At 48.2% G+C, this 14,650-nt stretch overlaps 1 protein-coding gene across 1 annotated transcript; it reads left to right on the top strand.

Annotated features, from left to right (window-relative positions):
* The first annotated feature begins 6,281 nt into the window (after nucleotides 1–6,281).
* C5H8orf76 (chromosome 5 C8orf76 homolog) lies at nucleotides 6,282–14,368 on the top strand. The gene is made up of 6 exons (XM_086465404.1): nucleotides 6,282–6,404; nucleotides 6,514–6,609; nucleotides 9,168–9,311; nucleotides 10,033–10,538; nucleotides 12,846–12,978; nucleotides 14,119–14,368. The coding sequence occupies exons 1-6, from the start codon at nucleotides 6,291–6,293 to the stop codon at nucleotides 14,323–14,325; spliced, it is 1,200 nt and encodes a 399-aa protein (XP_086321530.1). The 5' UTR covers nucleotides 6,282–6,290; the 3' UTR covers nucleotides 14,326–14,368.
* The last annotated feature ends 282 nt before the right edge of the window (nucleotides 14,369–14,650 follow it).

Here is a 14,650-nt window from a genome sequence, read left to right as displayed (position 1 = left end):
GACTAATTCCTCTCCCATGTGTTTCTTTACAGGCTCAGTGCTGAGCTGATGTTCATTACCTTAAAATACTTATTTGGTAGAAGAAAGAAAAGATGGAAAAAGGGAATGAAAGTGTGTGTTGCACCTAGCTGATTTGTGTCTTTGGGTGAAAATAAAAGTCAGTGATTCTTCTCTTAGTGATTTTCAGTTTTCCTAAATGGAAGCCCAGTAGGTAAAAACATAATTGCAGTGAAGGCTGTCTTAAGGGATGAACATGGCAGAGGGCCCACAAAGTAGCCCCTAATAATGACATGGTCTGAACCAAAGGAGATGGTACAAATAATATTGCAGTTGTACCTGCTCTCAGTCCTGCAGTTTCTTCCCAGCTGCTGGCCAGAGCCTGCAGGTGAAGTCCAGCTGCAAGCATTTCTGTGCCAGCGTGGCACCTGACACCCACAAAGTGCAGAAGCAGAGGCCCACGGAAGCCCTGTGATGGAAATGGCTCATCATTTCTCCTGGTGACACCACACAGTTTAAAACTTCAGTGCTGATGTATGGTTTATGGTGTTCTTTGCTCTAAATTCATTTCACTTGCAATTATTTGGGGAAGGGAGCAATCGTGGGCAAAGTCCGTTCTTGATTTTTGCATTTGTTTGCATTTGTTCTTGGAGCAGTGCTTTCCCTCTGCTTTGCCTCACGCTTTCTGCGGGCATTGATAGTTGAACAAGGCAAATACGAAGCCACAGAAGTTAAATTTAATAGGAGTTTCCACTGGTCCTTTCCAGCAGTGCAAAAGCTACATGGGAAATGAGGCACTGGAGAATCGAGAGTTTGGTTGTTTCCCTTGTGGAGGCAGCCTTCCCTGCCAGCCTCCCTATGGGACTGGAAAAGCCCAAGAGTTGTGAGCGTCACTCAAAGGCAGTCCTAAAGCCCTGGGTATATTTCTCCAATGTAGCGTATTTTTCTCTAATTCTTTAGATGTGTTTCTCTTTGTTCCTGCAAGGCAGCAGTATTGTAGGAAGTCAGCTCAGTTTAATGGATGTTGTATTACAACAGAGGTCTACAGCAGCCGAGGATGCTTAAGTGGTGTCCTAGAGACGTTGCCACCAGCGTTGCTTAGTCCTACCCAGTCCTGAAAACCACAGTAGTGAAGTTTTAACGTAGAGAGGTAACGAATCCGCTGTGGTCTCCATGGCCTCATTTCACCACCAGTAGCAATTAAGCAACAAGCTTAACTGTGGCCAGGGGAAGTTAATGAGTTTTCAGAAAAACTGATAAAACTGAAAAAAGGGCATAGAAGGAGGCATACAAACTTCACTGCACCCAGCAGCGAGTCTCTTGGTTTTTTCCAATTAGAGCAGTAGATCAGAGATGCCACCTTTTGCCATGACTTCTGCATCCAGGTTGTATCCACAGACCATCGAGGTACAACCTTGGCACTTGCTCTGCACAGCATCAGTACTGGAAATGAGCAGGTTTGCACGGGGAGATCTGCTTTAGGATTCTCCCTGGCACCTGATCGCCACCTTCTTTCTGTCTTTCCAGAAACCTTTATTCCTTTTCCTCTTTCCACAGCATTCTGGTCAAACCCAAGGGCCTGCTCGTTCTGTTCATCATTTATCTTACTAGACAGAAAATAGTCGCAAAACCCATTAATAGCTGGACACATCTGTGCATCGTGCGCCCTTTGGGCAATAATGACTTTCTGGGTTTTGTGAGGCCTGAGGGGGAGGGATTATGGCCTAGTTAATGCGGCTTGCCAGGGGTTTGAAAGGTTGCGCTCTTTTAAGGTAGAGCGGGCAAATGAGCCATCTTTCGGGAGATGTGTCTTCTGTCTGTCGTAAGGACCCCTAAAAAGCTTTTGGCTTCTGTTAACAAGAATTACTTTTTGATTTCCATGATGCACGACCACTCACCTCACACTCATTTTTGTTGTGTTTTACTAGAACTGTGGGTGGCTTGATAATACAAAGAAACCAGGTTCTATGGTTTTACCCTTCTGGAGAGATGAGAAAGCAAAATGAGATTCCTTGCCTGCTGGACTTGGTGCCGGGCAGGAGCAGTGCTGCTGCTCTGGCTGTCTCCATCTCCCCTCTTCCTGCCTGGTGTCTTGGCTGATGCCCTTCTGCTCGGCCGCTGGTCTCTGTGCTCTCACGTTAATACCCGGATTTCAATGTACTCTCTTCCTTCCGCAGTGCAGGAGGGTGCTGGAGCACTTTTCCCGTTAGGAGTAAGGAGTCATTTTAGTTCCCACGTTTGCCCTGGTTTCATCTTCCTCAAGGACAGATCTGGATTTAGCAAATGGAGCTTCCTCTTGGTCACATGTGGCTGAACTGGTTTCTCAGCTGGCTTGAGATGGATGGAGGTTCATCCTGAGCCTATCAGCACTTGTTTAAAGATGTACTGAGTTTGAGACAAGTATTCTTTTTCTGAAATGTGGGTCAGTAGCTTCTGGGAGCTTTGGCTCAGGGTGGGGTCAGTCTTTTGCTGCCCTCAGTGTGACCACCTACTGTTCAAGGAGGATTGGTCTTGAGCACTGCAGTTGCATCTCAAACCGTGGTTGTAAGATAAGCTAGAGCTCATCTGAGCCCATCAAAGCTTTTAACTGCAGCTTTGTTTGCAGTTTTGTAGCAGTGGTAACCTCTGTATGCCCCTAGCCATGAGATGTTGTTATTTGTGTTACCCTCCCGCTTTAGTCATGGGCGATATCCCCTTATGTGCGACACCATGCAAAGAGGATGAAAGATGGTCTCTGCTGTAAAGAACTTGCAATCTAAACAAAAGGCAAGAGACAAGGACACAGCAAGACAATGTCAGCAAATAAAGAGCTGCTTCTTTTTACATGAACATGTTTAGGGAAGAGCCTGTGTTATGACTGTCAAAAAAAGAAAGCTAATCTTCCCTCAAGGTATGAATATTTCACAGTGTCTGGAAGAATCCACTTAACGATTCAGGAGCCACCCATCCTTTGAGGAATGCTGCCTGTGGGCCTTACTGCCCTCTTCAATGCAGGCAAGCTCTTGCTTTGAGGAGGGAACTAGTCTCTCTTTTGCTGTCTTCCAAGGGCAGCTCCTTTTCAGCGTGTTTTAATAAAGCTATAAACCATGTGAGAGCTGCATGATTCCTTAGCCAATGTGTGGGTTGTGCCTACTGAAATGGGGCCCTCATTGCCGATTCTACTGTGTGTGCTTGATGGTCTCTGAAACGTTTGTGGTGTGCATTCTCCTGGCACAAGGGTGGCCGGGCTGTGGCCAGGACCCGTGGAGGCTATCACAATACAAATAACATCAGTAATTAAAGAAGCACTGGGGGAGAATTATTCTGAAATAATTTTGCCTCAGAGTAGGCTGGGAAGCAGGGAGAAGGGCTGTTGGGATCTAGACAAGCTCCTTCTGCCACGCTGTATTTTCTTTTCCTGGACAAAAGGCTCAGGCGATAGGGCAGCGTGACAAATTCCTGCCTATCGCTTGAGTTGTCTTCACCGCCCAGGCTTTCTCTGGGCTCCCCCTGACTGCAAGATGAAGCATGCTAGCCTGCCCCGTGTTCACCGAGGTTGGAGCTGGGTCACAGCACCTCACCGCCGGCATAACGAGGCATGCTCATGTGAACAGCTACAATAGCTTTGCTGATGCGCAGGAACTTGCTTGGCCGCCACGACTTACTGGAGCCCATTTGTTTTATTGGTCTGATGTTCATGTGCTGAGCCTGGCGGTGGAGTAAGACCTTGGCTGGCTTTAGAAAGAGATTAATCTACAGCTTCTTTTTATCCCCAAAGCTGCCTACACAGAGCAGCTGCAGCAGCGCAGGCTCTTGTAGGGCTTGTGTATCTCTGAGCCCCCTCAAAGCTGCCTCTTCCAGAGACATTTTCTCCTGCATGAAGCCAAAGCTAACAGCACCATGGCAAATCATGCCATGCAAACTCAGGCAAACAGCTTTGCTTAAGTACAGTGGGAATTTGTGTTCTGGCAGCTACACCGATGACTCGGGTCTTAGGAGAGAAATTGAGCAAATCTCCAGTGCTGACAGGGCACAGGAATTTCCTAAAGTTGCATTTTTTAATTTCTGTAACTAATACACGAGGAGCCTTTTAAATGTCTGAGGAGAGGTGGGGGAAGGGGAGAGCCAGGCAAGGGAGGAAGGAAGAAAGAAGAGAGGCAATGTTATGCCCATGACTTATGACTGAGACCAGGCAGTCAGCTGCTAGGCCCCCTGCGTGGTGCTCAGGAATCACTGCTTTCCTATCGCCGATTTACCAGACAAAGGCATTCTCTGCATTGCAACACAGAGCCTTTGCAGGCCACGTTGGTATCCTCAGAGGCAATGATGGCTGAAACCCCCAGCCCTGGAGGACTCCGCAATCCAAGCTGGCAGCCAGACGGCTGCTCTGGGATTTACCCCTGGGAGTGCCTTGCTCTTTGTGTTTTACTTTGAGCTGGGGCCACATTTCACTTTGATTACTCATGTTTCTGTTTTGGTTTTTCTTCTTTTCGATACATTCTTAATCGTCTTGCTGGATTTTTGTGCCTTGCTCATTAGACTGGTGTGTTGCGGCGTGACTGGCAGTCCTGGAGGAGTGGGAAAGCGACGCATGTGTTCGGTGTATGTGAGAAGTGCAGACATTGTAACTGTTTAGACACCAATTCTAACCTCTGCGGGCTGACTCGAGCCTGTCCTGCAGCAGCTCATCACACTGGTCTGCAGGAGGAAGGCAAATGGGTTTGCGGTGCACATACAAGCAGCTCCGACTGTCCTTGCCTACTTTGATGCTTGTAACAAAAAGACTGAAGTAAGTTGAGCAAAATCCCGATTCTCTCCAGACTTACTTGCTAAGCAGTTCCCCATGTTCAGGAAGGCTTGTTTGCCAAACAGCAAGTTTAAAAGCAAAAGAAACCTCAATCCCCTTTTTCTGACCAAATCTACCTGCCAAAGTTGAGTTTCTACCCAGGGATTTATGCCAGCTGATGCTACCTCCAGTCACAGCTATGCTGGTATGGCAGGGAATTTTCAGCATCTATCCACTTAGTAAGAACAAAAGAACTCATACCCAGAACCCACGTTTTACACGTCTTCTAGAAGGAAACCTTTAAAATTATCCATATGAGCGCTGCTTTGGCTTCAAAAGCTGTTCTGGTATAGACAAGTTCATTAGTCCATTTTGCAGGTGAAGGAAGTACAAGGATGACTTTTCAGCACACCTTCTCCAAACCCGCATCATGATTAGATGGGACAAAATGGATCCTCCTGGATGGACGGACTGGCAAGATGGAAGGAGGAAACAGCATTGCAGTACACTTAAACTACAGCACGCTCTGTGCACAGTACTGTCATGCGGCAGAGCAGACAGCTGGGGCGGCTACAACTTCACCAAGATGCTGTTAATGAGCCACGGTGTGCCTGAGGATCTTGACGCCTTGAAGAAGCTCTAGGATCAGTCTTCACTGTGTTGTGTCCCCTTTCCCCATAGCACAGTGTAGGGGGCTTTGGGAAATCCTGCCTCGGAAAGCTCAAGATTTCACAAGTTTCCCCTTCTGCTTTGGGGCAGAACAGAAATCAAATGGAAAACTTAACCGAAATACACTCCTACCCACCCCCACAGAGACACCAGGCCAAGATACTAACAGAACAACTCTACAATTATGCAATTAATTTGTCAAAGCACGGGACGCTTTGCTTCAACCGTTTGTTACAAGAGCTTACATTGCCATTGCAGTGACTTGTGACCAGACTCCCCGCCGGGGCCGGGGAACCACGACAGCCCAGCTGCCCCTCGGGGACCACAAGCCGCACCCGTTCACCACCCACCCACTAACACCAACAGGCAAACGCCAGAAACGCGCCGCCACAAGCCGCCCTGCCCCAGGCCCTCCCTCTGCTCCCCCGTCGCTCGGCGGGCTCGCCCTTGGCAAGGCCGGCAGGCACGGGCCGCCGCCGCCGCCGTTTCCAGGCCGTGCCCCGGCCTAGCGGCGCCGCCTGCCTGCCGGGGGGCGGTTCGGCGGAGACCCTGCCCTCCCGGCCCGTGCAGCTGGGGAAGCCTTCTGGGGGCGGCCGCCTCAGGCACTCAGCGGGCAGGGCCGGAGGGAGCCGGGCCCGGGGCGCGGCGGCCGGGACTACAGCTCCCGGCGGGCGGCGCGCCGCGCTGCAGGCTCCCCCGCCCGCCCAAGATGGCTGCTGCCCGCCACGTCCCCTCTAGCCCGCGCCGCCCCTAACTCGGTGCCCCCCGGCGGCTCGCCTCCGCCGCGCCGCCGCCCGCGGTGGACCTCCCGGAGCAGCCGCCCGGCAGGCGGCGCTGCGGCCGCGAGCGGAGCGGCGGGATGGAGCCGGTGCTGGGCTGGCAGTTCGAGGACTCCCTCTTCGCCCCGAGCCGGGAGCGGGGCCCGGGCGGCGGGGCCGGGCCGCCCTGCGGCGCGAAGCACTGCGAGCCCCGCGTGAGGAGCCGGGGGCGGCGGGCGGGCCCGGCGGGAGAGACCCGAGGGGCGGGCTGGGTACGGCCGGGGCGGCCTCGGCCCCCCTGACGGGTTTGTGCTGTGCCCGCAGTGGTTTCGCGGCGAGGCGGACGGCGGGGAAGGCGCCGGCGGGCTAACGGCCAGCAAGTTCCGGGCGGACTGGGCCTACCGGCAGCGGGAGTTTGAGGTACTTGAGGGCTCTCGCACGGACTGGGCCTGGGCCGAGCCCAGGCTCTGGTCGGTGGCAGCTGTGGGGATATAAACTGGGGTGATCCCGCCGTGCTGAGTGGGTGCGCCTGTATGCTTATAGAAAAGCCTCCCGGCTGAGCCACGGCCTGGAGGCGCTAGTGTCTGCGGCGCGGTTACGTCCAGCTCGATGGCTCCTCGTTTGTTCTGAAAGCACGACAGCCCCTCCCGGGCCGTGGCGGTGACCTGGTGAAGCGCCGCCCTGCCGGCTGGGCTGCGGTGGGGCCGCCATAGGTAACTGTGTTCTGGGAGGCTCCCCTAGCCGTATGCCATCTTCCCAGGAGTCGGCGTGAAGTCGGTGTAAACTGGCCAGAAATGCTGCTCTGCCCCCGGGGCTGGTCTTTGCACATCTGAGCGCTTCGGTGGTGAGCAGAGCTGGTGTTTGTGGCCGTGGAAGTCATGGTCAGCCAGAGTTAAGCATGTGGATTTCTCTGCTCGTGGGGATAGTGCCATGTCCCGCAAAGGCTGTCAGATTGCTGGCAACCAACTACCCGGCTCACCTTTCTCAGAGCTCCCCCCGCTGTCGGGTGAAAGCTGCCTGTAGTTGTCAAGGCTCCTGGCGTTGGCTTGTGAGCCTCATCATTAATTGTCCCACCTCTCTGCCACCTCCCCTTGCTCTGGATGGCTGGTTGTGCCTTTGGGGTGTATTTATGCTCCCCGTTTCTGTTTCTGTCTGCCGTCGTCCTGGACCCTGGCCTCACTGCCTGCTTCCTGAGCTGCATTCCTGATCATCAGTGCTCTCCTGCCTCTCTAGTCCTAGTTGCAGAATCTGGTCTTTTGTTACCTTGTTTCTTGGTTGAAATCGGCCACTTCTGCCCTTGTTTCAACTCTAATACCTTCTTAGTCCAGTCTATGGTTTGCCTTACAGGCTCCATGATTCCAAAGTCCTCAGGCAGACTTTTGACTCCACTCCTTTTGCCTTGCCCATTGGATTTGTGGATCTTTTTGTACCTCAGTTGGTGCTGACTTCTGCTTTTCAATGTTATTCTAGGCCCACTGCTGCCTTGTCTGTACCCAACAGATGCTTTCCAGTCTCAGCTGAGACGCCCTGAAGGGATTCATAAATGTGTGCTGAGAAGAAAGATGCCTCAGGCTGCAGTCAGACCGCGGTGTGCTGTGGTGCCCTCTCAGCAGAGAATGACACCCCCTCAGATCTGCCAGTGGAACAGACCGTTGCTTCCTAATGTCTTCTGTAACTGCTTCCTTTTCTGTCGCAGTGATCCATGTTAAAAATGTCTGGTCTTCAGTCTTATCCCTAGCCTGGATCACTGTGACAGAACAAGAACCAGAACTAGGCTGCACAGACAACTGCAGATTTGAGAGCACCGATCTTAGGGGGCTGGAAATCTCTTCACTCGCTGTGAATACTGTTTTACCTCTGCTTAGGCCACTTGATAGGAAGTGCCAAGGGCAGCAACAATCTCAGCTGTGCCCATTTTTTAGGATATAGGTAACTGTAGCATCTGCTTGGGGTTTGTAATGCCTGATCCTTGCCGGGTTATATCTCTTTGTCACATAACAAGGCGAACAGGAGTGTCTTGCAACCCTCCTCTGATCCATTTTCACTGGTGGCTGGTGCACTCGCTGGGTAGAGGGGAGCTCCTCCCTCTTTTGCTTGAGAAGGAATGTGAGCTCAATGCCAAGGAAGAAAAATATTTCGACCACTTTGCTAGGAAGTATTTAGCATATGTTGCCTGGAAGCTCTTTCTGTTAGGACCATTTAAGTTCGCAAGGAATTATTAAATATTCATTTTGAGAGATGGGAGAATGAGCACTGCTCTTTAGTCTTCTGGTCAGAGCACTTACACGAAGGGGGAGGAACCAAGATTCCAGTCTTAGCTTCACTGAATACTTAATGTATTTAAATGTTAATTGGAGCCCTGGTGCGTGCCCTGAGCATTAAGCTACAGAAGTATTGCTCTTTTTTTTTTTTTTTTTTTTTTTCCCTCAGCCCAATTAATATTTAATTATTTCTTGCAAATTAGAACCACCCTACAGGAACGATGGAGATCCACCTTCCTTATGGTATTCTCCGACTTGATGATTGTTCCTGTGAGGTGAGGTACTTGCAGGTTCCGACTTTCCCGTGGAGAATGTCATGGATTTGAAACAAGGTCCCTCAAATTCAGAATGAGTGCTCTGATCATTGAGTCGGTACCTGGGGGAAAGACGCCTTCTGTCATGTACCACCCAGTTGGGTCCATGATCCCTTCTGGATCAGGCCTGGTCGGGGAGAGGTGGACAGATGTGTGGTGAATCCTGCCAGGGCTTAAACACGAGTTAGGATTGAGGTTGCTCATCACCATCTCAGCTTGGCTGTGGAGTACCAGGGCCCTTGTCTGTTGCTGGTGGTAACTGAGTCTGGAGAAATGAAAATGGGGACTTCAGCTCCTGAATTCCCTTTGTGACTGTAATCGTAAACAAAACATACTCTCAGACTTGCTTTTAAATGAAAATGTCTCACTGTTGTTTGGCTTTTCTTTCTGTCGGCGCTGCTAGAAAGCCCTGTGTGAATACTCAAACTGCTTGCTACTCTTGCCTCCCAACAACATTGCAATGAGACGAGATGTCCAGGAGGGCCAGGCTCGGTGTTTGTCTCGCTTAGGAAGGCACAAGGAGGCTCTGGATATCGCAGAAAAAATGGTACATAATGCAATCTTTCTTTTAGGCTTTGAACATGAAAATATTGCTGGTAGTTCTTTTATATGGACCATTTTCTGGAAAAATAATTTTCATGTGTATAATCCTTTAGGATGTTCAGTGCTCAGAGTATTTGGTAAACAGAGGGTAACTGTCACTGCAGATATAATCACTCTTTAGAAATCAGAACACCCTGTACCACAATGAGCTCCCTGTGCAGGGAGGCTGGTAGTCCTGGAAGGGACTAAATATCATGCTCTGCCAGGCAGAATTAATGTAATGTAATAGGAATTATAAGAAAGGGGGTAAATGAGTGCTTAAATCTTTCCACTATGAAAGTGATGGTTCAGAAGTCCCTTTTATTTCCATATACTCGCTGCCAAACTGCCACCAAGAAGAGTGTATAACCACAGAGTTTTTCCCATAAAGGAGAAAGTCCAGAGGCTCTGGAGTCTGCTAGAACTTTACTGCTGCCGTTTATTATTTTATATAAAAAGGTGTTTACACTACAAAGAAGGGCAGCTGTATCAAACTCTGACGGCAAACAAACGAATGACAGCATTCGGGGCCCTGTTGCCTTTCAGACTGGGGCAGGGCAGCTGGAGGGAATGCTGAATTACTTTTAGTGGTATTTGTGTGTCATTATTCAGGGAGACGTTTTCTTGGGCTCTGAAGGATGATTCTGTTCTACTTCTGGTTTTAATGCGTTACCTTTTGTTTCTAGAGAAACAGCGCTACTAACACAGATCACTTAACGACGGTTCTCAACCTGCAGTTTGCCATTTACCAGGGGCTGGAAAATGTAGAAAAAAGGATCACATGCCTGCAGCAACTCATCTGCTTACACCCTCTCAACCCTTGGTACTGGAAGTTACTTGCTGAAGCGTATATGAGCCTTTTACAGACTTTGTCTCCATTAGCCATTCCAGAAACAAATCTAAACCAGTCTGAAGAGGTTAGTGGAAGTGACAGTAGTTTCAAAACACCCGCTGGAAGAGAGGTCGATTCGCAGCCTCACCGATCAGATGGCCAGAAAGAAGGCTCTTGGTCCAGCCTTGCTACAGAAGCAAAGAGGGAGAATGCGGTGACTCGTAGCAGCAAACAATTCCTTTGTGCCTCAGAAGAACCGGGAAGGACGGATGAAGGGAAATGCGCAGCCTCGGAGTCCTGGGAGCGGAACGTGTCGAAGAAAGTTGAGATAAAGGCATGTGCCTCATTTGTTAGAGCAAGGTAACTAACAGTATTCTTAGAATAATGTTAACTTCTCCCAATCGAGGGCAAATTAAAGCATGTTTTTCCCAGCCTTAGTATTTTCAGTTTACATTTTCAATTTAAATGTTTGTTTCAGCATTGGCAGTGCTAACAGGGAAGCACCCTGCTATTGCTTCAGATCTAAAAAAGCAAAATCCACTGGCGTGGTGGCTGTGAACAACCTAAATCTGAGTGGAAGGAGTAAACCAGTGTCATCCACTGTTGAGAAGTAAAGCGTTTTTCAGTGTCCTTATTATATGAATCTTTTCAAGTAATTATGTACAAAAGGGCTTGTTCTTCAACAGATGCTCCTGTTAGAGCCTGGCTGTTCCCTGGTTTGGTATTAAAGCTGCAGCAGCAGAAGTGCCCCAAAGGGAAGGTCCAGCCAGTCTTCCTCCTGCGAGTGCCACCTGTCTCATTTGCTTGAAGCCTCATGCTTGAGCGAAAATGTATTTTATAATAATACCCTGATCTGCATAATGGATGAGGTTGACAAATTACCTCTGTGACAGCTGATTGACAGCACTGCGTTAAAATGCTCTTTCCTTTTCTTCCCTCTCTTCCTAAAACTCCTGCACACCACAAAAATCCCCAAAACATAATCTTTCAAAGAGATAATTAGGGACTGGTTTTGTTAAAATAGTTTTGGATTTTCTTCCCCCTCTTGCCTCTCAGGAATGTATTAGTCACTGAACGTATTTAAAGCGTTGTGAACTTCCACAAATGTTTACAGAGAACACTTTGTAACTGCCCTGTTAGGGCCAGACTTAAGCAATTTTGAAAAAGACGTGTAGCTTTTAACTGTACTCAGGCTAAGAGACAGTGACTGTAATGGCTACGTGGGAGAAGTTAATAGATTTAGTACTGATGTGGAATATTAAAGTTACATTCATGTTAAAATAATTTGTGTGGCTTGTTTTGGTGTGTATGGTTCAGCACTGAGACAATTATAAGTTGTGGGATTTCCTGCTGGGCTGCACAGTTTCACAGAGTCTTACTGTGCTTTATACTTGCAGATACACTTGTCCAGGGGAAGCTGCTCCCCTGCCCAGGGCTTACACGTGAAGTAGGTTGTCTAATGTTCTCAGGTCTGTTGGACTTCAAGTGGGATGTGGATGTTGCATAAACATATGTGCAGGGTAAATTGCACCTGGAAAAGGGATGTTAGTATTGCTTTTTGGAGGAAATAAGGTTCTGTGTTAGAGCATCACGAGCAATTGACTCTTCTAGTTTTGCCAACAAAAAAAATTGGAGAATTTTTTTTTTTTTTAAATTTTCATTGAGATGTCATTCTTTCTTACATTATGTTGATGCAAATTTTGAAACAAAACCGCTTCGCATACTAAAAATACTTCCCATTTTTACTTTGAACTTCCCAGTCGAAACTTTACTGAATTTACAAATGGTTCGTTGGCTCAGACATGTAAATTTTGATGTTGATAATGCTCAAATGAAAACTTTAACCTAAGATCTTAAGTAGTCTCTTCATAAAAATTCACGCCTTTATTATAACACCTGCTTCATTTAACTTTGGTAAATGTGATAAAAAAATTTTGTTGTTGTTATTTATGCATAAAGCTTGAATTAAACATCGTTTCAGTAATGATACTGCTAGGTCCCAGTGGTCCCTTGGTTGAATGTACTTAGATATTTCCTCTGCTGACACGTCTTACAGTCCTTGTGTGAGGAGCACTCTGGAAGCTGCCACTGCTCTCTCTGGTCGAGCAGTTGGTGAATGGGGTCCCTCCGTGACATGAGCACGGCGTCTAACCTTCACTGGGTCACGGTGGTGACTTCCGGGGCGCTGCCTGGAACGTAAAACTGTGGTGAAAGATTTTAGAAAATATTCCAGGGTTGGCCTGTGTGGGGAGGATGTTTGATGGTTGTCTGAAACCCCCAAATTTCTCGCTTTTCAGGTTAAAATCACTGCCATAGGCAAAAACATGCCACTGTCTTGTTAGGCCTTAATAAGGCTGCGGGACACCTGGTGTGCTGCAGTTAGTGCTGGCGGACCCGCACGTCACTTTTGAATTGTGTGACAGATACATGGGGAGAAAAATGTTTGCACAGAGCACATTGTTTTTCAAAAGCACTTCTCGGTACTTCTGCCATAGCACGGCTGTGCCAGCCCCGTAGCAGGTTGGTACAGATGTCTTCATTTCTTTGCAGTTTTTGCAGTCGGCAAAAGTCAGGAAGAAAAGCTGTTTTAAAGTATTGTATTTTTAGGTTTTGTTGACTTACTCTTTTGCCAGCTGTGCCTTTTTCTAACTGCCGTTTTCATTCCAGGCTTTTACTTCAGCTTACCCAGTTGCAACAGTTGTCCTTTGCACTAGAGAACAACATAAAAGATGGAAAAGAAATTGATGCCGAAGTGGCACGACTTGGTTTCCGTGAAAACTCCCTGCTGTTGATGACCAAGGTAAGGGGATGTCTCAGCGTGTGCACGTTCTCAGCTGTACAGAGGCTGGCTGAGGTACCTAAGCCAGTTCAGGCACAAAGTCTTGAAGCGTGACGCTGCCCTGAGCTAATGACCCGCGCCGGGAAGCCAGGGTGAATGAGCCGGGCGCCTTGCCCGGGTGGTGTGTTATCAGGAACCGACAGCGACACCTGTATTAGTGCTGGCCTGTGTCATGCAGGTGTACCTGTGTTCTGCTGAGATTCTCCTTTCGGGAATGTTCAGGGTTGTTAAGTTTCTCATTGGGCTTTTGATTTGCAGATGCATCATCGCTGCGTGTTTCCTGCAGATTTTATCTCGGGAATTTTAGATGCCACAAAGTGAATCACAAGTATGAAATGGAAGTGGAGATTACTTTGGTGGCCGCAGCAGTATTAAACGCTTCCAGAACAAGTATTAAACGTTTTCAGAAAAAGCCAGAGACGTTCTTTTAGATGATTTCTTCGTTCTGTTTGATGTACTGGGTTCTAGTTGTAAAGAAATACAAAGGTGGAGAGTAACGTTGCATGACTTTGTTCATCGAGATTAAACATTTTTAGTGCTATTTTCTGACTTTTATCTTAAGGAACAAAAGGAAGCCAGCGAGATTCTAACTTTGCTGTCAGTATTAGAGCTTTGAGTTGGGGAGAGCCAAGCCATTGCCGGGTTGGCGGGCAGCCTTGTGGGATTTCCTCCATAAGAGGGCAGCAGCAGGCAGACCAGCTCGGGCTTTGCAAAGGTTGGGAAAAGAAACTTCTCTCCTTGCTTCCCTTGGTCAAGCACCCTTCAGGACATCAGGGTGTTGGTACTCTTGCAGGGTGAGCACTGCATGCAGAGCTGGCCTTGAGATTTCCACTGCTATTCGGAGAGTAAAAATCCCCCTGTAGAAGCGGGTCCAGAAGCTGGGTGGGGTTGTGCTGCTGGGAAGCTTGGGCTTGGGCTCTGTATCTGTTGCAGAGTGCAACGGGCAGACGCCTCCGTCCTGACTTGGGAACTTGTCCTGGATGGCGTGTGGTTTGTGTGTCGGGGGCTTTTCTTGTAAAGATCTGTTACTGATGTCATATTTGCTGTTTTCTCTGCAAGTTATTTTCGTGTTTCCCATCTTCTTTCTCGCTCTGTTTGCAGGTGATGGGGCAGGATCTTGTGCCAGAAAAACTAAAAGAGGAATTTCAGGGTGAGGTAAAATGCATCGGCCCTTCAGCGCTGTCATCATTGGTAACTGCATCAGCCACAGAATTTGAAACCAAGTGGTTTGGTACTCTCGAAGATGATTTATGTCACTTTGAGAGACAATTCTATTCAGATACATATCTCCCTCCTTCGGTAACTTAAAGTTTTTGTTGTATTTATTCTCATATCTCCAGATGATTATGGAATGATATATACAATAAAGTTCATATTACATTTTTTAAGAATTAGTGTTGTATATCTCTTAAGAACATATCTATCTAAACCTCTGCATTTAAACTCTTAACGTCTCGTCATTTTCTTTGTTCAGTGGTTTGTTTGTATTCAAAATAATAAGGAATCCAGTATAAAATCGAGCTTTCGGTTCAGCTGTCAGAGCTTTCCATCATAAACCTCACCGTGTTGTGCTTGAAGCTCCTGTGATTTTTTGAGGCGTACGGTGCCCGTGGGATGGAAGCCTTCCTCTATG

Source organism: Leptosomus discolor, chromosome 5 (assembly GCF_034619465.1).
Source record: "Leptosomus discolor isolate bLepDis1 chromosome 5, bLepDis1.hap2, whole genome shotgun sequence".
Lineage (NCBI taxonomy): Eukaryota > Metazoa > Chordata > Aves > Leptosomiformes > Leptosomidae > Leptosomus > Leptosomus discolor.
Note: the sequence above shows the minus strand (reverse complement) of the source record. Positions and strands in the feature narration are given on the sequence as shown.

Coding starts and splice junctions, on each gene's coding strand:
- C5H8orf76 (XM_086465404.1), top strand. CDS start 6,291: ATGGAGCCGGTGCTGGGCTGGCAGTTCGAGGACTCCCTCTTCGCCCCG. Junction 6,405..6,513: donor CGAAGCACTGCGAGCCCCGC/GTGAGGAGCCGG, acceptor CTGTGCCCGCAG/TGGTTTCGCGGCGAGGCGGA. Junction 9,312..10,032: donor TGGATATCGCAGAAAAAATG/GTACATAATGCA, acceptor TTTTGTTTCTAG/AGAAACAGCGCTACTAACAC.